This window comes from Physella acuta, unplaced genomic scaffold, assembly GCF_028476545.2.
Source record: "Physella acuta isolate Inbredline_101_S28 unplaced genomic scaffold, ASM2847654v3 ptg000139l, whole genome shotgun sequence".
Classification (NCBI taxonomy): Eukaryota; Metazoa; Mollusca; class Gastropoda; family Physidae; genus Physella; species Physella acuta.
In genome coordinates, this window is record NW_026731658.1 from 296,847 (window position 1) to 324,475 (window position 27,629).

The 27,629-nt window shown below is 35.5% G+C and overlaps 1 protein-coding gene and 1 long non-coding RNA gene across 3 annotated transcripts; one reads left to right on the forward strand and one right to left on the reverse strand.

The window, feature by feature from the left end:
- The first annotated feature begins 1,060 nt into the window (after positions 1-1,060).
- LOC131935255 (mitogen-activated protein kinase kinase kinase 3) lies at positions 1,061-17,453 on the forward strand. Of its 2 annotated transcripts, none has more exons than XM_059291621.1 (12): positions 1,061-1,109; positions 4,364-4,435; positions 5,493-5,641; positions 6,971-7,093; positions 7,732-7,867; positions 8,601-8,775; positions 9,504-9,727; positions 10,580-10,746; positions 11,355-11,474; positions 12,399-12,528; positions 13,892-14,102; positions 14,720-17,453. In XM_059291621.1, exons 2-12 carry the CDS (start codon positions 4,417-4,419, stop codon positions 14,955-14,957), a joined length of 1,692 nt encoding a protein of 563 aa, XP_059147604.1. In that variant the 5' UTR covers positions 1,061-1,109; positions 4,364-4,416; the 3' UTR covers positions 14,958-17,453. The 2 variants fall into 2 exon arrangements, with proteins under 2 accessions (XP_059147604.1, XP_059147605.1); XM_059291622.1 differs by lacking the exon at positions 1,061-1,109 and adding an exon at positions 1,323-1,341.
- A 2,385-nt stretch (positions 17,454-19,838) lies between these two features.
- LOC131935259 (uncharacterized) lies at positions 19,839-26,635 on the reverse strand. The gene is made up of 2 exons (XR_009385916.1): positions 26,128-26,635; positions 19,839-20,015 (listed from the first exon to the last, which is right to left on the reverse strand). It is a non-coding gene; the product is annotated as an uncharacterized LOC131935259 (long non-coding RNA).
- Positions 26,636-27,629: the final 994 nt, after the last annotated feature.

Here is a 27,629-nt window from a genome sequence, read left to right on the forward strand (position 1 = left end):
AATGTGGTTATTTGTTGTTGGCTGGTATGATCTAGATTGTACTACTAGGCTACAAAAACTTAGTAGACCAATTACTAGATATGAATTTGAATTTAATTAAACTCAGTCCAGTATCAGATACATATTGCTGTAAAAAGACAACAAAGTAGGTAGGCCTTAGTAATTTATTAAAGCCTTCTACTACAATAATATCAACTACATGCTTGTATAAAGTTTTTACAATTTAATTTAAGTAGCAGATTCTAGATCTAAGTCTAGTCATACTAGAATTTCAGAAAATTTCGTTTGCTAAAAAAATGATTAGATAATAGAGCAAGATTTTAGATCTTAGAGACAATTAAATGCTTTATTAGGCCTATTATGACTACTTTTGATTTATTATGGGTGTATTTTGAATCGAATGTAGATCTAAAGTAATTAAATTTAAGTAAAGAAGTAGATTCTAGATTCTATGTCTACCCAGCGGAGCCAGGTATTAGGCCTACTATTAGATCTTATTATTCTTATTATTACTTTTGACTTTGTCTTTTACTATTTGTATTTGTGAAGGTCGAGCATATTTGTTTTATTAATAGTTATCTTTTATAATTAAAATGGAGTTTATTATTTTACTGTCCTTACCTGAAACAAAGTATCGAAAACTGCATTTGATCAGATTCGGCTACTTTAACTCTAAACGCAAACAGTATTACTAACAGTATTTTTATTTAGAAATTTGTCCACATATTTATTTATACGAAACTGTCAATAACAGTATAAGGATCTTCAATTCCTAAGAGTTCAAGTTTTTTAACGTATTTTTCCTTTTCCGCGGGTGCGGCTCTTTACATACAGTGAACGCGTCCAGCGCTGGTGAACACGTCCAGCGCTGGCGAACAGCTGATTGTGTTTACGTCTGATGTACACCACTGTGGCGGCGGGCGTAGGTATCACGAACGGACGTGACGTCATATGAAAGGACTCTATAAGATCTAAATGTGTTAAGTATTCTTTCTGTTGAGTTTTGTATGTTAGTTATACCCCAGGGAATCAAAGCCCAGCAAATAAACTAGTCTATATAGTCAATAGTCTATGCCTAGTGGTAGCCTAGGCCCAGCATCTAACTCTAGGTATAACTAGATTTTAAAATGTTTCTCTTCCTTCAACTCAAAAAAAGAACATGCATAATTGCATCGCATAATTTATTAATTTCATCCACAGTTTATTAGGGTTTGTTTAGTTATCTTTTTCATGTTCAGTTCAGTAGTCAGTTGAGTTTTCATTTCTTTAAATAAAAATCGGATATTCCCTATTTTTTGTAGTTTGAGTTTCCGCTTAGGGCTTGCTTAGGCTACTCATACTGTAAGTAAGCGGCTTTAAAAAACTAGCTTACACGGTGGATCTACAAATCTAGATTCTAGATCTATATTCTACTATTCTAGACTAGCATTTCTATTCTCCATATAACGTTAGTTATTTACAACAGTGAACTAACAGAACTATTGTATAAATCAAATCAATTTGGTGGTACACTAGCTAGTTCTAGTCTAGAGTCTAGCTGCTAGCTAGAGCCTTACACTACACTTAATTAATTTTTAGTATATATTATATAATTACACTACAGTAATTTACACTTTACAATTACACTTACTAAAATACTCAGACTAGATCTATAAACTATAAATTATTACTAGGTCTAGATCTAGATTCTAGATCTATAGATTATAGATCTAGATTGTAGATTAGTACGGTTCGTTGTTAGTAGTGTAGGCCTAAGAAGTGTGTATAGTACTTTAAACTAGATCTAGTTTAAACTTACTAGATCTAGATCTATTTTTTAGTGTACTTTTACTCTACTACTAGATTTTATCTAGATCTAGATCTAGTACTAGCAGTAGTAGAATTTAGTACTAAATCCAGATCTAGACTAGTTAGGCCCCTACTTGTTAGTATATCACTCAGTATCATTTTTTGTAGATCTATCATCTAGTTATAATTTTATTTTTAGGAATAGGTAACCTGCCCCTATACTCTATAGGTAGCCTACCTATATATGATTTTTCTCTATATACGGTAAAAAAAAAATAAAAGTAAATGTGCTTCGACACTGTTCATCTAAGTGCCATGAAACTTTGGAGAGTAGATGAGAATACTCCCAAGAAGATTTCTGCGAAAACAAAATTAAAATTCCTTATGGGTGACGCCTGGGTGGAGCATGTTTTGTCAATACATGTTTTGGCCCCCAGAGTTCCAGAGCGGCTATGTTAGTACTTGGCATCCGTTAATCGGGCATTCTGTATAGCGAGTAAGGTGTACTACTATATTCCGCTGCAAAACTGCAACAGGCGCAACTGCCTGCGCCTTGTCCATTGCGCGACCCGAAGTGCCCCGGGCCCACCTGCGAGCACTATGGCGCCTACGTTTGTTTTTCAAAAAAGGTTATACATTATAGACATGATAGGCCACCAAATCTTTCATTTTGAACAGCACGATAGGCTATGGATACAATGGGTTACTATAGTCGCTCACTAAATCGAATCAGGCGTTCCTGCAGGGTGTGATTTGACCTTAGTTTTAAGGAGCACCCTACAATACGACATTCGATGATTAAACCAAGCTAGGGGCAGTATGCGGAGTAACTAAATATTGTAATAGAATAGCGAATGTTTATTGTTTATTATTGTTTATTTTTATTATTATATCGTTTATTACCGAGTATTGCAGAATAATTTTTGTTATGGGTTTTAAAAATAAAATAAAATAATTTTTAATATTTGTGCATTGAGCTGAAGAGCCGCATCTTGACATCAAAAGAGCCGCATGCGGAGCGCGAGCCGCAGGTTACCAACCCCTGTTCTAGGCCTATAGGCTATAGTATAGGCCTATGTTACAATATTACATATTAATAACAATTATTCCTGAAATTGAACCAGGCCTATTTGTAATGTACTAGAAATCTACCCGCTTCTTATCTGATCTAGAGATCTTTTACAAATTTTAAAGAAAGAATATAATTAGGCCTATAGGCCTACTCCCTATAGTAAATACTTACATAGTATAGAGCAAGGGGAAAGTGGGTAACTCCTACCCCTGCCCTAAGGAAAAATATTAATAAAAACAAACTCAAGTGAAGTTGGGAACTGTTCCTTTCTTCTGTGAAGCAATCCTATTGTAAACTAGACCAAAAAAGTATGGTTTTAATGTGTAATTATTAAAAAGAAGTGCACAGTAGTTAAGATAGAAATGAACAAAACTGTACTGGCACACATATGATTATAACTATTGATAATATAATATCTAATACTAGGGCAGTTAGTTAGCACCTGGGGTAGATCTACATTTTATCTGCTAGTGCATGGATGGTTTAACCGACTTTGACTGCAAACAAATATCTGCTTCACGTTTGTTATTGACGAAGTTTGCCGAACAAAAACATATTTATATTTGAAGTAGAGTGATTTTATCAGTATGTTTAAAACTTGATACGCGGATCCTCTACAGTATAGCACAGTTAGAAAGATAGCCTAACACTACATCAAACAGTGACAAAACACAAAATAAAACTTCTGGCTTCTCATTTACAATCAATTCTGCTATTTTTTTGTCAGCATTTAGATCTCATTGTTTAGAATTATGCAAATGTGTAGGCCTAATTGTGACTCTATTGGTTAGGTTAAGCTTGATGAGGGTGCTACGGATTTCCCACATCTACCCTGATAGCATGCCTTACTATAGACTTCTATAATAGTTAACTATCTGCAGAATTCTAATTTGAAGTGGTCCTGAGGTACTAGAACTAGAGATCTAAATATAGTCTTATATAGGAGAAATTTCACTTTTTTAACAAAATTATTCCAATATCACATTTTATAGTTAATATTATCTGATCTAAATCAACTATCAGTTATTTATACTAAGCCTAGACCTAATGTTTATGAATCCAGGTCAGTTCTATAGTCTATACTTCTATGCCTTTCCTTGTTCTTGGGTTGAGAGGGAACAAGCTAAATGTTGTACAAATTTTATCATTCAACTAAAATTAAAGCTCTTCCATTAACATATTTTGCAATTGTTTGGAACTTACCATGTACGACATTAAAGCCTGCTTAAAACCCATGCTTGATACATTATACTACAATAGACTGTAATGTATAGCATCATAAGTCTCCTTTTACTTAGTAAAAGTTTAACTTGTGAGCTCTTTTGTGAAGAATGAGGCTATTACAATAGACTGCACATCCTTATATTTATATTAGTTTTATTGTTCCAGTACTGAATCTATGTGGTATTGTTGCTAATTAATTAAAGCTCTCATTATTTACCACAGGACTGAAATTTAAATTGAAGTGCTATGTCATTTTTTTAATAACATCCTACATTACAGCTTCCAAGATGTTTCATTAAATATCCAGACAAGACTTCTATATAAAGGGCAAGATGGCCGATACCACATCAGGTTAGTTAATTAAAAGCAATTTATCTACACCTACATTTAACTTGGGATAGTGTGGTCCAGTAGTAGAGCATACTAACCTGAAGGTCTGTAGTTCAGACAATGTGCTCAAGTTCTTTGGATGACCTTAAGTCCACCTAGCTCTGATGAGTACCTGATGCTTGTTAGAAAAAATGAATGCTGTGGCATTGAATTGACCACACTATCCTTTCTTATGCTGAGGTCACATACATTGCCTTAATGACCATCAGGTTCAAAAGGATACCTTTCACTTAAATAATTGTCATTTAAGAATAAATAACTTCACAGAATTTAGTGAATTTGTAAAAAATTAGCAAGCATGATTAACACCAGACTAATTGGTACAAATAGTTTTGTCTGATTTATCACATACATGATGGTAGTTGTGTCTCAAACTGAATGTGCAACAGCCAATTTACAAGAATCCCTTTGATGAAGAATTTGTTAATATAGAGTCGGATCCTGTTTAACCTATACATTTCTTGGAAGGGGGGGGGGGGGTGTGATTTTAAAAATTTCCACTCCACGAAAACAAATTTCTTTACACTAGCACCTATAATTTATCAAACGGCTTTACATTGTTTTTAATCAAGTTTAATTATGAGCATATTTTTTTAATTAAAAAGAAATGTTTGGCAAATGTAAAGAAAAAGCAAAGTTCTCCTTTCAGACCTAATGATCAGTAGAGCAGTTGAATTGGAGTTATGTTTCTTGGCACTTGTCTTTACTTTCCCCAACATGAGTCAGGTACCCATCAGAGCTGGTTGGCTCTACTGCTGAACTGAGATCCGAACTTAAGACCTTTGAGCTAGTAGTAGAGCATCCTACCACTCAATCACGCCATGACATGTTCTGCATATTTAGTCTAATTTAAATAGTTATTTATTAAAATTGCCAATTTTTATTGTCTACCCACGTATCTCAGAGTCTGTTGTTTACAATATATTTTTTCTTTATCTAACCAGTATCTCCTGAATTTATTGTCTATCCACGTATCTCAGAGTCTGTTGTTTAAATTTTTTTTTATTTATTTATTCAGTATCTCCGGAGTTCCCAGATAACTGGGAAAAAGGGGAGGCTATTGGTAAAGGACAATTTGGAGTTGTGTTTCTTGTAGTGGACAAAGATCACCCACAAGATAAAAAATTTGTAGGGAAAGAAGTTCAGGTTTCCTCTGACAAAGAAAAAGTAAGCAAATGTTTTTTATTTGATCTGCCAATGATAAGTATTATTGTATGTCCAGGTATTTCTTTTGTGAGTATTGCTGTAAGGGTTAAGCCAATGGTTAGGGCCTGGTTCGGGTCATGGGTAAGATTTTGACAGGAGCAGAACATAACACATTGTCAAATACCCCTTGCCAATTCCCTAACCCTGACAATTTTCCCCACACCCCCCCTCCCCCATTTTGATAACCAATTAAACCACAGTCAGTAAGGTAATCTTAGGATTTTAAAATATTATGGAGGGTTGGTCTTGTCGGGCTGATAGTTGCTAAACCTAAAAGTCCTGAGTTCAATATCCCTGGAAGATAAGGCTGGATAGCTGGGTACATCTTGTAGAGAGAACAAAATCAAACAACTGCTGCCTTGTAGTTTGTTCTTGAATCGCTGCCTTGTAGCTTGTTCTTGAGTTGACAAAAGCTATGAAAGCAAATTCTGATAGAAAAGGAGTATGAAGTTGGAACCAACGGTCAATATGGTGCACAATATGTTGACAGGTAGTTCTCAATTATGTTGGAGGAAATCCTATTCAACATTACAATTAAGAACAAAGAAGAACTAATATTCTGGAGGGAATAAGCTTATTTTGCAGTTATTTATTCCTCTGTTTGTATGAAATAGGATTATAAAGAATACAAGTTTTCTCAATTTGCTTGTAACAATAGGTATTTGCTAGAAGGGTTAGTTACCATAATTCCCTATTCCTGAATTAGGTGAAGGGGTTTGAGTCTCTGTGTGCTATTGTACATTTAACAATATAAACTAAACACAACATCTGATATAGCTCTTTTTGTAATCATATTGTTAAATTATTCAGTAGAATTTGCTTAGCGCCCTGCAAGTGGTCATAGATGATCAATAAGTGTTAACATTAAATTTGCTCATAAAATTAAGATTTTACTGAGAATTTAAGAACCATTCTATGGCATAAATCATTCTTTTCTATTTTCATGAGTAACTGGGTTTGTTTGTTTTTATCAATATTCTGTTAGCTAATTGTTCCTTTATAATTAAGCATGTAAAAAGTGTTGCAAAAAAGATAAAGTTTGAATTTGGTTAACGATCAAAATGATATGATAGGATTAGCAGTATTACTCAACTTCTAATTAATTTTATGATGATATCAGAAACAAATTTCCCTTTTTTGTAAATTGCTTATATTTTTTCACTTACAATATTATTTTTATTCTATTGTCATTTATTATCCCTTTATTTGTGTAGTTTATTTACTTAGAATATCAGTTTGAACAGTAATGTTATGCAGAGATCCTTATAGCAATTCTTTACTCACTTTCAGCAAACTCAGAGTGCAAGAGAGCTAGAGATCCTAAGGTTGCTCAACCATAAAAGAATAGTTCCATTCTATGGCTCGGTCAAAAAGAAAGATACAATTTACATGTTTATCGGCTACATGAAAAAGGTCAGTGATGAAAATGTCCTTTTGTTCTTCCTTTACGTTTCAGCATTCAAGGATTATTAGTTAAAAATGACAAACGTTTAAAGTAATAAAAATAATTTAACTTTGTTAAATCTTTTATACCTAGCCCTGTAACATTTTTCTTGTTTGAGATGAAACAGTGTATTACAGTATTCTTCTATTTATAATAGGACAAACAATAATTAAAATTTAAGTAATTTGAAAACAAAAAGTTATTTTCTCCACCTGTTATTTTGCCCAAAACGTGATACCATTATAAATAAGTATGTAAAAAGTGTTGCAGAAATTATTAGGCTTATGTTTGAGCTTAGAAAAAGATTGAAATGCTGGAGTAAGAAGATCAGTTTCTTTGTTCTTACAAAATCTTTTAGTTTAAAAAAAATGAAGTTTTTATTATAAACGAAGCCTTAAAATTTATAAAGTGACTAGTACAAAAAGGTCAATATCTCAAAAATAAAAATATAGCCTATTTATAACTGTCATTTACTTTTATGCTTTCAATTAACAAAAGAAGAATATTCTGGAAACTGGAGACACCAATAGCATCTAAGTATTTTTTTGTAAAGAAAAAAAACTACTTTGAAAAATCATTCAATTGATTTTATAAAATTAATCTATAGGGCTCATTAACTGATTATATACTGAAAGAAAATGGATTAACAGAAGAGAAAACAAGACTTTTCACCAGGCAAATCTTGGAAGGTGTCAACTATCTACATGCTCAAAAGCCTAATATTATACATAGAAATATAAAAGGTAATTCTTAAAGAATTATTAGAATTTTAAATCAATTTAAAATAATAAAAACTCAACTTTGAATTTAGAGTTAAAACAAGCTTTAAAATGTATGCGTTATCCTGATCTTCTTTCTTCATTCTTAATTGTAATTTCCTCCAACACAATTAAGCATTATGTGTCAATCTGTTATGGGCCGTATAGGCTGTTGACTCCAATTTCAGCCTGCTTTTCTTTCTGAATTCGCTTCCATAGCTTCTATCCATCCAAGAACAAACTTCATGGCTGCAGTTGTTTGATTTTTGAGTTTTCTCTTCCAGCTTGGTTGCTGTCCCCACTTATAGAGCCTCATCTGCCCAGGGTTTTGAACTTGGGACATTTTGTTTTAGCAACCATGAGCTTTACCGGCCAAACCACTATAGCCTTATCCAGATGTTTAAATTTACTCCATTTGTAGAACAGCTGCTTGAATACTGTCTTTAATTACTGAAGGCCTATTTTTAACTTAGCAACACTATTCATTGGCCGCAGCAATCTTGATTTTGTAACTCTGCTTTTCCTGTATAATTTTAAATTATTTTTATTTTGTGTCTTTTGTGTATTTTAAAATTAAATATTCTTGTCATTAAAATTAAATGTGAGCTGTCGTTTTTTTTAAATATTTCAAAATAAAATTTCTTTTGCAGCATTTCTTTACAAGAAGAATACACAATCTATTCAATAAATTTTTCCATATAAAAATTTTATGTTACAGGTAAAAATGTTCTCCTTGAGGATGACAATAATGTCCGTCTAACTGACTTTGGTTTTTCAAAAATCTTGCACGACAGCACCAACGCTCGCTCCAATTTGGGCACGTACAAGTGGATGGCACCTGAAGTCGTTTGCGCTGTTGGAGAAATCTGCTATGACGTCAAGGCCGATATTTGGTACAGTGTGATGATATTTATGTAACATTTTAGTCCTTCATAATATGCATAATGATTCATAAATTTTCTAATTTTTTTTAGCAGAAGATCACTTATTCTGGAGTGTAAAAACATACCTGTTCAAAATGTAAATTATTATAATTAGGTCTTCGTCTTTATAGATCTGTTTTCAATGAGCCAATTAATGAAGACATATTTATTGCTTTAATTATTATTAAACCCATTAGCAAGTCTATTTGTCTTTCACTGTTAAAACCAGCTTCTAAAAAACATATATTTAATATTATTTTGTTGGTTGGTTTGTTTTTGGGCTGTCAAAGACAGTATTTTAGTATAGAGCATTAGACCACTATTATCACTTATTTAATCTGAAAGCTACTTCATGTAAACTGCTTTATCCAAAAAAAATGTCATTCATACTACTTTTTTCTTTAACTCTTTTGTCATGTAAACTTGTTGATCTGAAAGATTTTGTCATTCATACTTCTTTATCTGAAAGCTTTTAAAATGTATACTTCTGTATCTAAAACTTATGTCATTTAAACTTCTTTATCTATTTTATCTGAAAGCTCTTGTCATCCATACTACTTTATCTAAAACTTAGGTCATGTAATTTTAACTACTTTATAAGCTCAATTCACGTAAACTACTTTATAAGCTCATTTCACATAAACTACTTTATTTGAAAGCTCCTTTCATGTAAACTACTTATCTCATGAAATCACCAGGAGCATTGCTTGCACAGTTGTAGAGATGGCCACCACGTCGCCGCCATTCCCAGAGTTAACTCCCTTTCAGGCACTGATTAAAATAGGCCGTGGTGATGCACCTCAGTACAAACTTCCAGAAAATTCCTCAGAAGCTTTAAGAAACTTTCTCAATCGTATATTTAAACTAGATCCCAAGGAACGTCCGACATCTGAGGAACTGTTAAAAGACACATTTATAGCAGGTAATCAATCATTTTTTTTAAATTAAAGTTTTTCCATACAACTTATTTTCATTAATTTTTACGTAGTAAATGTCTAATACCCAAATACTAATTCAGCTGGCAAAATAAAAATTTTCCTATACTATGAACATGCATTTATCTTATTGAAAGATGCAGTTGGTAACCTAATTCATCATCTTTTCCTCTTTGTGCACAAGGCGCATGGGGCCACCACAGAAAGCTCCACTTTTGTCTGTCACCGGCAATTTTCCTGGCAGTCCCCCAAGACAATCCTGCCTCTGCCGGCTGCTTCTGTGCCATGCGCCTCCATGTCTCCCTTGAACTTCCCTGCTTTATGTTTCCCAGAGGCGTCCTGTTTATCGCCTTTCCTGCGATATATTCTGGATTCATTCTTAGGACATGCCCCATCCAGCACCATCTACTTTTTTCAATTATTTGGAAACCTAATTATCTGTGTCATATGTTGGTGAAGTTACCTTTTTGAACTTGGCTGTTTAAGGGGCAAAATAAAGGATTTACCTATGGTATAAGTGGCAATATTAAAATATTAATTACTGATGTGTAGAAACATTTAATTTTGGGATGGTGTGGTCAAGAGGTAGACCCTGTGCTTCATAATTAAAAAGCTTCAGCTTTTCCCAATATTACAATGTTCAGGAAACCAATGGATCAATTCAGCTGAGTCTTAGACAGGGAGAGAAAGTTAACCTTGCGTTAAAGCACACTAGTAGCACTAGTTGTTACAGAAACTGAAAAAATTCAACTTCACTTACCTTATGGACACACTAGTTTTAAACGTTTACATTACGTATGAGGTTTACTTTCCAATTGATTTTTTTTATTTCTATACAGTGAGTAAATTATCTGAGGATTTTCCCAAAAAGTGGACAAAAGGCAGACTTGTCAGTACAGGGTCACAGGGTGATGTTTACATTGTACAAGATGAGGACAATCCAGACGATGAATCGTTTGTTGTTAAAGAGATGATAACAACCATCACATCTAAAGATTTGCTATTGGTAATGTCAAGTGTTTGTGACTCAAATGTTATTTGTGAAATTCCTATCTTATATTTGATATATGAAGACCTAAAGATGTGCATAATGTATTGTTTAAAATAATTTTTTAAATATGATTTTATAAACATACTATAACAATGTTACATAGTTTCTTTTTTTTAACCTGACGGTCCATGAGGCAAATGAATCAGAGTTCACCTGTTTGTGTGACCTCAGCATATAAAGGGATAGTGTGGTCAGCACTATGCCCAGCTGCATGTACTTTCCCCAACATGAGTTAGGTACCCATCTGAGCTGCGTGCACTTATGTACGTTATTCTGATTAGAACCCAGAATCAAACTTGAGACTTTCGGGTTAGTAGTCTAAGTGCTGTACCACTATGCCATGCCATCCCACATAGGTATGTATAATGTTGCATATAGAGCTTTTATTTGATGAAATAAAACCTAATTTTAGACATTCTGTAACAATAGTTGTTTACTAAGTGCTATCTGTGATACTGTATTTTTGCTGTGTGTTTATATTTATTTGCAAGTAAATTTAATGAATGAGATTTAATGAATGAATTTAGAATTGAAAATTAATTAAGATGTTTTTTGTGTTGCAGAAACTGTTCAGAAATGAGACAGATGTGCTGACCAAAGTAAAACATGAAAAGATTGTCACATTTTACGGTTTCTGCGAGTCAGGAAACACACTGTCTCTCTTCATGAGATATATGAAAATGGTAGGAATGTTTTATCGTAAATTTGCAGTGACAGCTCTAATTATTGTTACATGTTAATGTATTGAGTTTAGGTATATATTTAACTAGCTTATACCTATGCTTCACTATGGCAATTAGAAATTATGCAACGCTGTCACTGACACCCGCCAAATTTCCCTTCCACCCTTCTCCTTGGTTTAATTTAAATTGCTGTTGAACAACATGCTTCCCCCGCCATTTGCGCCAAGGAGAGCAATCAACCTTCCCATGCATGTTAAACTTGTCTTCCCAGGCATCCATACCCAGGGAGAGCACTCCCCACGCATGACCACATTCTCCAGCTGTAAAAGTAAAGACGAAGTGGCTATACCAATGACAGTAGGAATGAAAGACATAAGGTTGCACCAAGGGACCTTGCGCCATCTATGCTTATCATATAGATAATGCATGAAAACAGAAGTAGTTGTAATATTTCTGTTAAAATTAAACCTACCAGAACATGACAATGGGTTGTTATATAATACTAATTCCATAAGTGAATGAAGAGAAAGTCTCTTCTTTGCTAAACTGAGGCATAATAATCTATCAGGCTTATGGAAAATGCATAAACACATACTATAACAACTGCAATGTATACAAATTAATTAAACACAAGATCAATTACATTTTCTTGAATTCCCTGAAAATTTTCATGGATTGAATTCTTTCCTTATTAATGGGCAAAGGCTTATTGAATTGTTTGGTTATTTAAAAAAAAAGAGAGGCAGAACATTAGAAAGAAAAATTCTTACCACACCGAAATAACTATGATAAAGTCATCTTATAAAATTATTTTGAGGTGGCTAACTGAAATATATATTAATTAAAATACATTACTCAATGTAATAGAAATGAAATTTCACAAATGTTCTTGAGTTAGTTAAATATTTCAATAATATATTTTAGGGATCTCTTGAGAACTACATCAAAACCAAAGGACCATTGAAGGAAAAACAGGCCCAGAAGTTCACCAAAGACATCCTGGAAGGTGTCCAATATCTCCATGCCAACAATGTCATTCATAGAGATATCTCTGGTACTTTATCATAATTTTAATAATTTTTTTTTTTACCAGGACTTTTTCTACCATCTGATTAAACAAATAACATATACAAAATCACTTTCCTCTGTTATCTTCTTTACAATCTTTATGACTCATCTTTTTATTTTTTGCATGCAGAATTTTAGGCCTGGAAAATCTACTTTTCTTAAACTCAACTTCTTTCTTACTTATTTAAAGTTGTTATTTTAACCAATACAAAATTCATATTGGGTATGTTTTATACAAATTTGTTACTGGAAAGTAAATACATCCTTAAGTCTCTATTAAAAAAAAAATTTACATTTTTTTTTTTCAACACATGGCTACTTGACTGGTGTCTGCGTGGTTGAGTCGGTAAAGCTCATGGTTGCTAAACCGAAAAGTCTCGAGTTCGAACTCTCTGGCAGATGAGGCTCGTTAGCTGGGGACAGCCACTCTTCTAGGAGAGACAACTCCAAAATCAAACAACTGCAGCCTTGTAGTTTGTTCTTGGTTGGACAAAGTCTATGGAAGCAAATCCAAAAAGAAAAGCAGGCTGAAATCGGAGTCAATGGCCTCAATGGCGCATAACCAGTTGACATGTAATCCTTAATTGTGAGGGAAGCATGGTCGAGTCGGCAAAAAGCTCATGGTTGATAAATTCAAAAAAAGTCTCGAATACAAACCCTCTGGCAGATAAGGCTCGATCCCTCCCAATACTAAAAATTAAGAACGAAGAAGAAGAAGAAGTTTCACCATAAATAACCATTTCACATACACATTTGCAACTGTGTTTCTCGCTAGTGTCCAATAAATGTGTGTTTTCAGGCAAGAATCACAGAAGGATTGTGTAGAAATTTTCTGTCATGTTACTGAGTTTTAGTATTTTTCCTCTCTTGATCTCACATTCTGGCTATAGAATAGGCCTTCGTCTTTAATAATAGCGTCATTGTCATATTTAAAGCTTAGTCCAACGTATACAAATATTGAAGCATGTCTATTCATCAATGAATACTTCAACACCCCCTGTTGGAAGTCAAGTTTCCTTATCAGACCTGTCTAACAATGGGGTAGATAAAGTGATGTTTATCTGTTCCTTGAGCTCAGCTAATTAAGAGATAGTATGGTCAGCACTGAGTCTAGCCAGTTTTATTTTCCCTGACTTGAGCCAGGTCGTCATTAGAGCTGGGTGGCCAAAGGGATACTCTACGGAATCAAGCCTGGATCTGAACTGGATCTTATTTTTGGGTTAGCGGTTGCGCACTCTACCATCCAACTATGCTGTCCCATCCCTAATACATAGTTTAACAAAAATGAATAACTATGAATATTTTTAAACTGCCATGAATTTTATCTTATTTTGTATCTATATCTTTAGGTAAACACATCTTCCTTGAGTCTGAGGAGAATGTCAAGCTTGGAGGGTTTGGTGTGTCCAAAATTCTCCGTGATGACTGGAATGTCAAGATTTTACTGAAGCAGGAATCTGAGTTGATCTCACCTGGATCCATCAACTGGATGGCGCCTGAAATGGTTGCCGCAATCATGGATGACCATGGCAGTAGTTATGATGATAAAGTGGATATATGGTAAGTGGATTTTTAAGTCTTGTAGCTGTCACATTTTCAATTAAAGCAAATCTCAAATTAAAAGTAAAAAGTCATGAAAATATCACTGTATATTTTTATAAACTTGTTTTTACAACAGCTTGATAGAGTAGGCCTATGTCATGATCCATACCTTTTTAGGATAAACACCGATTATCTGCAGTATAATATTTTACATCAAAATATCTCTATGTGTATAATTAAATCGCAAAATCGCATTTAATTTTTTAAAATTATTGTAAATATAGTCATTTTGTTTAAATGAAAACAGAACATACATGTCGTTCTTACTCAAAAGCTGACCATTTCTTAGAGTTGTAGTTTAAAATAACCTGATTGACTTAAGTAGATATTGATCATTCCTTTACTGCAGTCAGTCGTAATAGTATTTCCCCTACTTCACTTCAATGAATACTTTGATTTATTTCCCTTGTTTCTTTTTTTTTACTGTTACCTCCCTTGGTTATTGGGGGTTTGGTTTTATATATATATATATATGTGTTTGTGTTATATTTTTTTCTTTGCTATAAAAAGATATTATTTTGATGAATTTAATGTGTTAGGAGTTAGTATCTCACTCTTAATGTTCCCACCTCCAGGAGTGTTGGCTGCACTGTTGTCCAGATGGTCACTGGCAACCCACCATTTATGGACCTGGAACAGCAACAAATTACATTTCAACTGGCCTCAGACAAGCCTCCAATCTTCAGCCTTCCAGAACATTCTTCCCCCGCCATCAGAAACTTCCTGCAAAAAACTTTCCATTCTCAGCCCAGTTTAAGACCTTCAGCTACTGAGTTGTTAACAAAAGATGAGTTTCTGATAATACCAATGTAAAAGATTTATTTCTTACTATATACAAGTGGTATATTTCTTCCTTTGCACATGTTAGAAATGCATTTCTTACAATGTCACATAAAAAATGTATTGCTTTCTATACATATGTAAGAGATGTATTTCATACAATGCCAATGTAAAAGATACAATTCTTACAATGTCATTGTAAAACATGTATTTCTTACAATGCCATATAAGAGATGTATTTCTTACAATGCCATATAAGAGATGTATTTCTTACAATGCCATATAAGAGATGTATTTCTTACAATGCCATATAAGAGATGTATTTCTTACAATACCTGGGAGATGTATTTCAATGTCAGCGAAAAAAAAGTATTTCTTACAATGCCAATCTAAAAAATATATTGTTTACAATGTCAGTGTAAAAATGTATTTCTTACTATACTGCTTTAAGAGATGGTTTTATTGTTACTGTAAGATGAATTTTTTATCAAATAATTATCAAAGAGATTTTACTACATCATATAACAGATAAGTATTTGCCAATCTCATTGTACTAGTTTTTCAAAAATGTCATTGTATAGGTTAAGCTGTCAACAGTGCCTTTGTAAAATACCATCATTTTAAAAGTTGGTTTCTTTTATCAATGTTGCTATTAAAGGTGATTTCTTGATTATTTTTGTGTGTGCAAAGGATGCCTCATGAGTGTTTGACAGCATCAGCAATGATGACTTAACTGTTGACCACTCGCTTATAGAAAACAAATTTAAAATACTGTTGAAATGTAATGATTACATATTCTTAGGAATTGAGACGTTGGTAGTTGTCTTCTGTTTGATTGTGTACTAACCATGTAAACACTAAAACAAACAACAGCTTAAACTTCCCTTGTAGATGTTTATAGTTAATGATTCAGTCAGTTTTTATTTAATGTTTTAAAAACTAGCCTACTTTTTGTTTTAGTGTGCAACATCAGCTGCTACTTAATGTCATTTGATTTAGCTGCAGATGTCATCTAGTTATGTTGATTCTAGCTACATTTTTGAAAAATTACATGAAACAGTATATTAGTTAAATTTTATTATGCATCCTTTTTTTTTGAAGGACAATGTGGTCGAATGGTAGAGCATTTGGTTGCTAGACAGAAGTTCTTGAGTTCAGATCTTGGTTCAGACTTGCGATTTTAGGACGTTTCTGAGTCCACCCAGCTCTGATGGGTGCTTGACTTTTGTTTGGGGAAAGCAAAGGCGGCCATGCATAGTGCTGACCACATTATTCCCTCATATGCCAAGGTCAAGAAACATTAACTCTACTAATCGATCACTAGGTCTAAAGAGGAACTTCATTTAATTTTACATCCCTTTTTGCATCCTAACTTACATCATTTTACTGCCTAGTTTTTTGTGTGTTAACCAGTCTTTTAAATAATTCCTTATTCCACATTTACTTGGCGAAATGTTAAGAAATATTTTGGACATAAATTGTTTTTTCTGGCAACTGCTGTAGACCTGCCTTCTGTTTTTCACTACCCATTTAGTGTTTTTTAATGTTTGAGAAACCCATTATGTCTCAATGCTACAGCACTCTCTGATCATTACACTAAGCTGTTAGAAATTTTGTGATATGGTTAGAAGGGCAAGTTTAAAAATATGATGTGGCAGTTAGATTTTTTTAAAGATAAAAGTAAGAAAATGTTGATGTATTTTCATTAGAATTGTTTTTTTTTTTTAGTTAAAGTTAAAGGCAAAGCTTTGTGAGAGGGCCCACATGTTGGCAAATAAAAAAAAAATCTGCAAATTTTCAAACACTTAACCAGCTTTTTATCTTTCAGCCTTGTTACCTATAATTTATGTAATGTTACATCTTTTACTGTGTTCTTACTTGTGGATTCATAGAACAATTTTCCGCTAAAAATAAATTTAGCTTTTTCTTGTCATAATTTTTTGTACCAATGTGGCAGATTCAAAGATGTAGCTTTTCTTTTAACAGGAAGTTCTATTTTTCCTTAATATAATGTTGATGAGAGACAGTATTTAAACTTTCATTTAATGTAATTTTTTAGTTTTATTTCCTTAAAATTTTTATTTCACCCGGAAAAAAAATAGAAACACCTTGATTGATTTTTTTAGGATATTATAGCTGTATTATATTACACACATGTAACATTCTGATTAACTAACTTAGCCATTCTCTATCATTATCTGCCGGTGAATCTTTATTAGAGTATTTTAATTATATTTATTTATCCCCATAATCTGTTTTAAATTATTTTAGTTAATTACTTCAGTTAAAGAATTTAAAAAGATAGATTATTTATTGTGATAATAGTGATAACAGTTGAAATTTTAATTTAACAGTTGAACTGAAGGAAAAAATGAACACAAGTATAGACTGAAGGTTGTCATGTGTACTTGTTTTTCATGTGGATGTTTCTAGTTTTTATATTACTGATGTAGTGATAGTTTTACCAGTGCTTTACTTTTGTTTATTATCAATTTATTTAATCTTTTCTTACAAGCATAATCTTATTTTTTAAAATGTATCTACAAAATATGTTTTTGAGTTGCTATTACATTTATGCAAGACAAATAATTTTTTCAAATCCTGAATCCATCAGTTTATGTAAATATGAGATACCTGCTGACTAAATTCTGTTTGAACACAATTTTTGTTGTTCTTGCTCTGCCTTAGATCAGAATAGGTGAAAACAATATTAGTTATTCTTGCCCTAGATTAGAATAGGTGAAAAAAATATTAGTTATTCTTGCCTTAGATCAGAACAGGTGAAAACAATTTTTGATGTTCTTGTCTTAGATCAGAACAGGTGAAAATAATTTTTGATGTTCTTGCCTTAGATCAGAACAGGTGAAAACAATTTTTGATGTTCTTGCCTTAGATCAGAACAGGTGAAAACAATTTTTGATGTTCTTGTCTTAGATCAGAACAGGTGAAAACAATTTTTGATGTTCTTGCCTTAGATCAGAACAGGTGAAAACAATTTTTGATGTTCTTGTCTTAGATCAGAACAGGTGAAAACAATTTTTGATGTTCTTGCCTTAGATCAGAACAGGTGAAAACAATTTTTGATGTTCTTGCCTTAGATCAGAACAGGTGAAAACAATTTTTGATGTTCTTGCCTTAGATCAGAACAGGTGAAAACAATTTTTGATGTTCTTGCCTTAGATCAGAACAGGTGAAAACAATTTTTGATGTTCTTGCCTTAGATCAGAACAGGTGAAAATAATTTTTGATGTTCTTGTCTTAGATCAGAACAGGTGAAAACAATTTTTGATGTTCTTGCCTTAGATCAGAACAGGTGAAAACAATTTTTGATGTTCTTGCCTTAGATCAGAACAGGTGAAAACAATTTTTGATGTTCTTGTCTTAGATCAGAACAGGTGAAAACAATTTTTGATGTTCTTGCCTTAGATCAGAACAGGTGAAAACAATTTTTGATGTTCTTGTCTTAGATCAGAACAGGTGAAAACAATTTTTGATGTTCTTGCCTTAGATCAGAACAGGTGAAAACAATTTTTGATGTTCTTGCCTTAGATCAGAACAGGTGAAAACAATTTTTGATGTTCTTGCCTTAGATCAGAACAGGTGAAAACAATTTTTGATGTTCTTGCCTTAGATCAGAACAGGTGAAAACAATTTTTGATGTTCTTGCCTTAGATCAGAACAGGTGAAAATAATTTTTGATGTTCTTGTCTTAGATCAGAACAGGTGAAAACAATTTTTGATGTTCTTGCCTTAGATCAGAACAGGTGAAAATAATTTTTGATGTTCTTGCCTTAGATCAGAACAGGTGAAAACAATTTTTGATGTTCTTGTCTTAGATCAGAACAGGTGAAAACAATTTTTGATGTTCTTGCCTTAGATCAGAACAGGTGAAAACAATTTTTGATGTTCTTGTCTTAGATCAGAACAGGTGAAAACAATTTTTGATGTTCTTGCCTTAGATCAGAACAGGTGAAAACAATTTTTGATGTTCTTGTCTTAGATCAGAACAGGTGAAAACAATTTTTGATGTTCTTGTCTTAGATCAGAACAGTTGATCCTGAACTTAAGGCATGCTTGACCTCTCACCTAGGAAATGCTGTCATCTCCTTACACAACCTCAGATTATACTTGCCTTAGATCAAAACAAGTGACCCCTGTACTTAAGTCTTACTTGACCTCTCACCTAGGAAATGTCCTCTCCCTACACAACCTCAGATTATACTTACCTTAGATCAAAACAAGTGACTCCTGATCTTAAGTCATGCTTGACCTCTGTTGTCATCTCCTTACACAATCTCACATTATATTTATTTATATTTCTAGAAAAAACAAACCCTACTGCTCTACCACCATACAATTTTTAAAAACCTCGCCATATGAAGGGATAGTTTAGTCAGCAGTATGCCCAGCCGCCTTTAATTTTCCCTAAAGTGAGTTGGGTACCTATTAGGGACATTCTACTGATTTGAGCCTATATTCGAACTGGATACTTTCTAGTAGCAATCTAGCGCCCTACCGCTAGGCCACACAGTCCCATCAAGAATAGGTTATGCGAATCACAGGAATCCTCTTTCCCAATGTTCATAAAAAAAACCGTTGATCATCATCACTGCCTGTAAACACTGCCGGTGTATAGGCAGCAAACAAAATATCTGGCCTTAGAAACAGTTGTCTAACTTTCGTGTGTTAAATAATGTGTAACACACTAAATAAGCAAATAATACGTTCATTCTTCACGTACACAGAGATAGATACACACATTCAAGTATACAATAGGTCGCTTTGCTTAATAGGCCTAAAGAAAACAAAAATTTATTTTGATAGAAAAACAGTAACCAACTTTAGGCTAATTTGCCCACCAAATAAATCAACAAAACCATAAACACTATAAATAAAAGGAAACCATTCCAAATTATTTTAGTCGCGTTTATTTCAAGTATGTGTGATGTATTTCACATCTCCCGTTGTCCCTGTCACAACTCACGCCGAAAAATATTGAGGTCTGTGCGCTTTGAATGACACAGTGGGTGATATACAGTTGACTAGACCCCCAGTCCTCCTCACTTATAGTTTAAGCCTTTTTTGGTGACCCTGTGAAATAACAAGAAACAATCTTTATGGTAGACGAAACAAATTGGTATAATTTCAAATGTTAAAGTAGAATATGTTTAGCCCTGTAGAAAACTGCAGCGTCTTGCTAGAGAGTAGAGAAATGGTGGGATTATAATGGGGAATAAAAGATGGTAGGTCTGTGGGAATAAAATGGGCTGATAAAAGATTGTAGGCTAATGGGAATAGCTGGATTATAATGGGAAATAAAATATTGTATGTCTATGGGAAATAAAAGATCTTAGTAGGATTGTAATGGGAACATATTAGTCATCTTATTCAGTTTTGGTATCATGCACATAATACAAATGACATTTTAAAAGACTAACTATCTTAATATCCAATAACCTACCCCATCCCCATCAATAGGACGATTGATTTTTTTTGTCTACTTTTATTCTTCGACAATTGGTTTACAGACAATATTTGGCCTAAAGAAATGTGGTCTACAGATAGTCAGGGTACATTAATTCGATTACCAAATTTTTTACTAAACGTTATCAAATTTTTAACCCTAACCCTCTAAAGCTAAGTAGCCTACGTTTCAATGGACTAAATGTCGGTAGGCTTAATGTCGGGGTAGACCAAATGTCGTGGTAGACCAAATGTCGTGGTAGACCAAACGTCATGGTATACCTAATGGAATGGTAGACCTAATGGAATGGTAGACCAAATGTCGTGGTAGACCAAATGGAATGGTAGACCAAATGTCGTGGTAGACCAAATGGAATGGTAGACCAAATGGAATGGTAGACCAAATGTCGTGGTAGACCAAATGCAATGGTAGACCAAATGGAATGGTAGACCAAATGGAATGGTAGACCTAATGTCGGGGTAGACCTAATGTTGCGGCAGACCTAATGGAATGGTAGACCAAATGGAATGGTAGACCTAATGTTGCGGCAGACCTAATGGAATGGTAGACCAAATGGAATGGTAGACCTAATGTCGGGGTAGACCTAATGTTGCGGCAGACCTAATGGAATGGTAGACCAAATGTCGTGGTAGACATGTTGTGGTAGACCTAACATCATTGTAGACCTAATGTCAGGATAGAACTAATATCGTGGTAGACCTAATGTCGTTTTAGACCAAATGACGTGGCAGACCAAATGACGTGATAGACGTAATGTCATGGTAACCTAATGTCGTGGTTGACCAAATGTCGTTTTAGATCAAATGTCGCATAAGGCAATATGTCTGTAGACCAAATGTCCGTAGACCAACTGTCCATAGACCAAAGGTCTGTAGACCAAATGTCTGTAGACTAAATGTATGTAGACTAAATGTCTGTAGACCAAATGTGTGTAGACCAAATGTATATAGACCAAATATCTGTAGACCAAATGTCTGTAGAGCAAAAGTCCATAGACCAAATGTCTGTAGACTAAATGTCTGTAGACCAACTGTCCATAGACCAAATGTCTGTAGACTAAATGTCTGTAGACCAATTGTCCATAGACCAAATGTCTGTAGATCAAATGTCCATAGACCAAATGTCTGTAGACTAAATGTCTGTAGACCAACTGTCCATAGACCAAATGTCTGTAGACTAAATGTCTGTAGACCAATTGTCCATAGACCAAATGTCTGTAGACCAAAAGACCAAATGTCTGTAGACCAAATGTCTGTAGACTAAATGTCTGTAGACTAAATGTCTGTAGACTAAATGTCTGTAGACTAAATGTCTGTAGACCAACTGTCCATAGACCAAATGTCTGTAGACTAAATGTCTGTAGATCAAATGTCCATAGACCAAATGTCTGTAGACTAAATGTCTGTAGACCAACTGTCCATAGACCAAATGTCTGTAGACTAAATGTCTGTAGACCAATTGTCCATAGACCAAATGTCTGTAGACCAAAAGACCAAATGTCTGTAGACCAAATGTCTGTAGACTAAATGTCTGTAGACTAAATGTCTGTAGACTAAATGTCTGTAGACTAAATGTCTGTAGACCAACTGTCCATAGACCAAATGTCTGTAGACTAAATGTCTGTATACTAATTGTCCATAGACCAAATGTCTGTAGACCAAAAGACCAAATGTCTGTAGACCAAATATCTGTAGACTAAATGTCTGTAGACTAAATGTCTGTAGACTAAATGTCTGTAGACTAAATGTCTGTAGACTAAATGTCTGTAGACTAAATGTCTGTATACTAAATGCATGTAGACCAACTGTGGAGGAAACATCAGTAGAAGAGTAGGCGAGATCATCTCCCGTCAACACAGAGGCGCAGCGAGGGGGGGGGGGGGTGCGGACCGCACCGGGTGACACCATATAGGGGGGGGGGGGTGGCACCAAGGCAAAAAATAGCAAAATATTTAGGGAAAATGATAATTCCACTTAATTGATTAATTCGAGTGTTAAATAGTCTTTTTAAGAGGTGGAAATCGAAAGTTTGAAGGGGGAGGGGGTGCAAATCGAAAATTGAAAGCTTGTCCCCGGGAAGGGTCGCTACGCCTCTGGTGGGGGTGACACCATTAAGTGCCGCACCGGGTGACACCCGACCTCGCTACGCCACTGCGTCAACATAGAATACAGTCCCAGACTCATGTCAGCCAGTAGTACCAACACATTTACTCAAACTTTGTTGCAAAAAGTAAGTCAATGCTTATCCCGTTCAACGCCCCAACCCCATGTACAAAATGTAATCAGATAACAAACCAAACCCATGTTAGGGCTATAAAACAACTGCACTATCCCTAGGGATTAGAGACCCAAGATATGTGTATTTGTTTGACTGAGCGTGATTTTATAAAGGCCAAAGCATCTAGAGATCTGTACGGTGTACAGTCATGAAACACACACATCAGGTTTTGTTGTTTCTTTTAGCCGGTTCCCAGACAGTTAACATTCCGAGAAGTTCGTAGCTTCCAGACTAGACAAATACTTATAGTGTACTTGCAGCCCTAATCCAGACTAACTTAATACAGACAGCCTTAATCCAGACCTTATCCCTAATCCAGATAGATTTAATCCAGACCTCAGCACTAATCTAGACTTTAGTCATAATCCAAACAGACATAATCTAGACCGTATCTCTAATCCAGACACTTAATCCAGACATCAGCACTAATCTAGACCTTAGACATCCAGACCTTAGCCATGTTCCTGACCTAAGACCTTATACAAACCCCAGCACAAATCCAAACCTTAGCCCTAATACAGACATTAGACATCCAGATCTTAACTATGTTTCAGACCTTAGACCTAATACAGACCTTAGACCTAATCCCGACCTTTGCCCTAATCCCGACCTTTGCCCTAATCCCCACCTTAGAGCTAATCTAGACCTTTGCCCTAATCCCGACCTTAGCCCTAATCCCGACCTTAGACGTAATCCTGACCTTGGCCCTAATCCCGACCTAAGACTTAATCCCGATCTTTGACCTGATCCCGACCTTTGACCTAATCCCAACCTCGACCTTTGCCCTAATCCCAACCTCGACCTTTGCCCTAATCCCGACCTTTGCCCTAATCCCGACCTTACCACTAATCCAGACCTTAGACCTAATCCAGACCCTAGCCGCGATTCTGATGGCACTAGCAGTAATCGTAACCATAGCCCTTAACTACATATTATACTTAATTCTAACACTAGATAATCCTGACCCAGGCCCTAAACCAGGTCATAAGCCAAATATTCGTTCTAGCCCATAAGCTAATACAAGCTCGAATCCTAACCCTCACACTAATCCTGACTGTAGACAGTCTAACCCTCACACTAATCCTGACTGTAGACAGTCTAACCCTCACACTAATCCTGACTGTAGACATTCCAACCCTCACACTAATCCTGACTGATGACATTTTAACCCTCACACTAATCCTGACTGAGTACATTTAACCCTGCCACTAATCCGGACTGAAGACATTTTAACCGTCACACTAATCCTGACTGTCGACAATCCAACCCTGAAACCAATCCTGTCGACAATCCAACCCTCACACCAATCATGACAGTCGACAATCCAACCCTCACACCAATCATGACAGTCGACAATCCAACCCTCACACCAATCCTGACAGTCGACAATCCAACCCTCACACCAATCATGACAGTCGACAATCCAACCCTCACACCAATCCTGACTGTAGACAATCCAACCCTCACACTAAACCTGACTGTCGACAATCCAACCCTCACACTAATCCTGACTATAGACTTTATCCCCATGATAGCCGCACTACTAGCTATGTAGATCTTAGCCCAAATTATGTCTCCAGTTCCAATAATGACCCTAAAACTAATCTAGAAATTAGTAATAATTCCGATCAAAGCTTTTAACATTACCATAGCGTTTACCCTAACCCACAACCCAAAAACTAGAAACAGGGGCGTAGCGAGGGGGGGGGGGGTGCGGACCGCACCGGGTGACACCATTTAGGGGGGTGACACCAAGGCAAAAAATAGCAAAATATATTGAGAAAAACTCAAGGGGGGGGGGTGCAAATCGAAAGTTTGTTGGGGGGGGTGCAAATCGAAAACTTGAGGGGGGGTGCAAATCGAAAGTTTGAGGGAGGGCTGCAAATCGAAAATTTGAAAGTTTGTCCCTGGGAAGGGTCTCTATGCCTCTGGGGGGGGGGGGGGTGACACCATTAAGTGCCGCACCGGGTGACACCCGACCTCACTACGCCACTGACTAGAACATTGCTCTTATCCTCGCAGTCTTACAGATTCTTACCCATGACCTAATCTGGCTCATTACCTTAATCCTAACCCTAGTACTAATCATGGCACTAGCACTAATGCTGAGACTGCCGAATCCTGACCCAGACCCTATACTTGACCCTAGCCCGTAATTATAATCATTGATAAATGCCAGACTTTATTTTCTATCTAAGATACCGACAGAAAAAAGTACATTAATGCAATACTGTATTTTTTTTCAAGAAGAGAGACAATATAGGAAGTCAAGAAATTTTAGCCGATGCCCCCCCCCCCCCCCACTTTCCCTCTATCCCTTCAACCCTTGGTTGGTTATGGTTTTTAGGCCAATCACAAATACACTCGGTATTACACGAATGTGGTATATTATAAACATAATCTGTGGGGATCACATCCATTTGAAGGAAATCGTTTGTTATTTTTTATTAGCACAGTAGTCAAGTCTTGTATTAAATGAAGTTAATAAGCGACAATGTGTTCATGAGTGATGTAAACGTATTCATTAAACCAATCACAACTATAGGGCTATTTTGCCCAGACAGTCTTTGTCTAGAGTTTGATTCACTATCCTTAGTCTGTAGCATGTCATTGAATTCACTCAGCTCTGATGGGTACCTGACTTGAGCTAGGGTAAATAAAACCGACTGGGAATTGTGTTGAACTCATTACCCCTTCACATGCCAATGTTAGAGAAACAGGAGAACTCTACTCCATCTGTCCCGTATACCTCCGATGAACTGTACCATCGTTACTATTCATGAAAGCAGAACTTTGTCGAAAAATAAACAAGAATTAAATCATATCCGTTGTAGTATATCAGTGCTGTATACCATCTAACTTCCATATTTCAAAGAAAGTACCGAAATCAGGGTGAAAAACCATTGTATGCCCTCTTGTTGCAGTATCTTAGAACCACTTTGTTGGAGTTCTAGAAGTATCGAGTACTTTAATCGGGTTAAGGTTAGTTACGCCAAGAAAATCCATACTGTACAGTATTAACCATAACATTGATATGCATTATGTATATACTAGGCAAGGTAAGACAAGGTAAAGCAAGGCAAGGCAAATCAGGCATGGTAAGGTAAGGTAAGGTAAGGTAAGGTAAGGTAAGGTAAGGTAAGGTAAGGTAAGGTAAGGTAAGGTAAGGTAAGGTAAGGTAAGGTAAGGTAAGGTAAGGTAAGGTAAGGTAAGGTAAGGTAAGGTAAGGTAAGGTAAGGTAAGGTAAGGTAAGGTAAGGTAAGGTAAGGTAAGGTAAGGTAAGGTAAGGTAAGGTAAGGTAAGGTAAGGTAAGGTAAGGTAAGGTAAGGTAAGGTAAGGTAAGGTAAGGTAAGGTAAGGTAAGGTAAGGTAAGGTAAGGTAAGGTAAGGTAAGGTAAGGTAAGGTAAGGTAAGGTAAGGTAAGGTAAAAATGTAGCCTTACTTTTTCTTGTCCGGATCCGTAAACTTACAGTCCTCTTCCCCTGGGGGTGGGCCACGATATCTGCAGGGTGGTAAGTTCGGTGCGGGGCAGGGGCACATGGGCATCGCTGGTTCCGGTTCGGGCGGGGCCACTTTGTGGGCACAGGGGGGCAGCACGGGCATACATGGCGGCCTGACGTACTCCTCCACCTGCATGTCCATTGGTGGCGGCTCCTTTGGCAGAACGGGCTTCGTGCAAAGGCTCTTGTTCGTCATGTTGAATGAGCTGAGCTGGATTCACAACCAACAGGACTGAGAAGTTCACTGCAGTGGGAAAGCTAAACAAAAACTACACTTGAAGGTGCTGGTTCTTACCTTAAAAAAAAAAAAAAGATCGATGGTATTGTCTTTATAATCAGCGGAGGTAAATGAATTCAGTTGCGGTTGTTTTTTCCCGTCGGGATATTTTCCGACATGTATACGGGAGAGACCGGCATGATATGACTTGAAGGTGCGGCGTTGTTATGTGAGGGTTTTACGTTCAGTAATGGTGCTGTGTTCGAAAGTTTTGGTCTACGGCGGTGCGCAAAGTTTGTTGTTATTATAAAGGGAAGTTAGAGCGTCTGGGTTTATTCATAGCAGCTTAAAATATACCTATCTAAACCGGCTCAACTTTAAAAAGTCTATTTGTAATTTTACAGTGAAACAACAAAATTAAAATTAATTTTTTTTTTAAATTAAAAAAAATAAAACTAGAACGACAACAATAGATATCAATGTTTTAACTTTATAATGCTTTCAGATTGTAGTTTTTTTTACTGAAATTAAGGAAAGAATTGAGTGAACTTATGTTTAATCAATAATCAATGGCAGGACGAAATGAGATTAGGTGGTCTTTAAAGTTTAAACCGTATGTCATCGTTAAGGTTGGTGCAGATAATTTATGTAATACAATGGACAAAGGTGGTTCATATGTTGCTATACAGTGGTATGCGGGGCAGAAGATGGTAGGTGCATTGTTATAAAGAAATGTGTTTGATAACACTAAAGCCAATTATGTATATATATATATATATATATATATATATATATATATATATATATATATATATATATATATATATATATATATATATATATATATATATATATATACTAGCTTATACCCGTGCTTCGAGAGGCAAAGGGGTGCGGACCGCACCGGGTGACACCATTTAGGGGATTGACACCAAGGCAAAAAATAGCAAAATATACAGAGGAAAAACTTGAGGGGGTGGGGTGCAAATCGAAAGTTTGAGGGGGGGGGGGGGTGCAAATCGAAAGTTTGAGGGGGGGGTGTGGTGCAAATCAAAAACTTGAGGGGGGGGGGGAGGTGCAAATCGAAAGTTTGAGGGGGGGGGTGCAAATCGAAAACTTGAAAGTTTATCCCCGGGAAGAGTCGCTACGCCTCTGGGGGGGTGACACCATTAAGTGCCGCACCGGGTGACACCCGACCTCGCTACGCCACTGAACATGGTCCAAATG

Excerpts from the sequence above, each read along its gene's own strand:
- LOC131935255 (XM_059291621.1), top strand. Across the intron at positions 7,094-7,731 it reads TTATCGGCTACATGAAAAAG|GGCTCATTAACTGATTATAT; the intron begins GTCAGTGATGAA and ends ATTAATCTATAG. Across the intron at positions 10,747-11,354 it reads CATCTAAAGATTTGCTATTG|AAACTGTTCAGAAATGAGAC; the intron begins GTAATGTCAAGT and ends TTTGTGTTGCAG.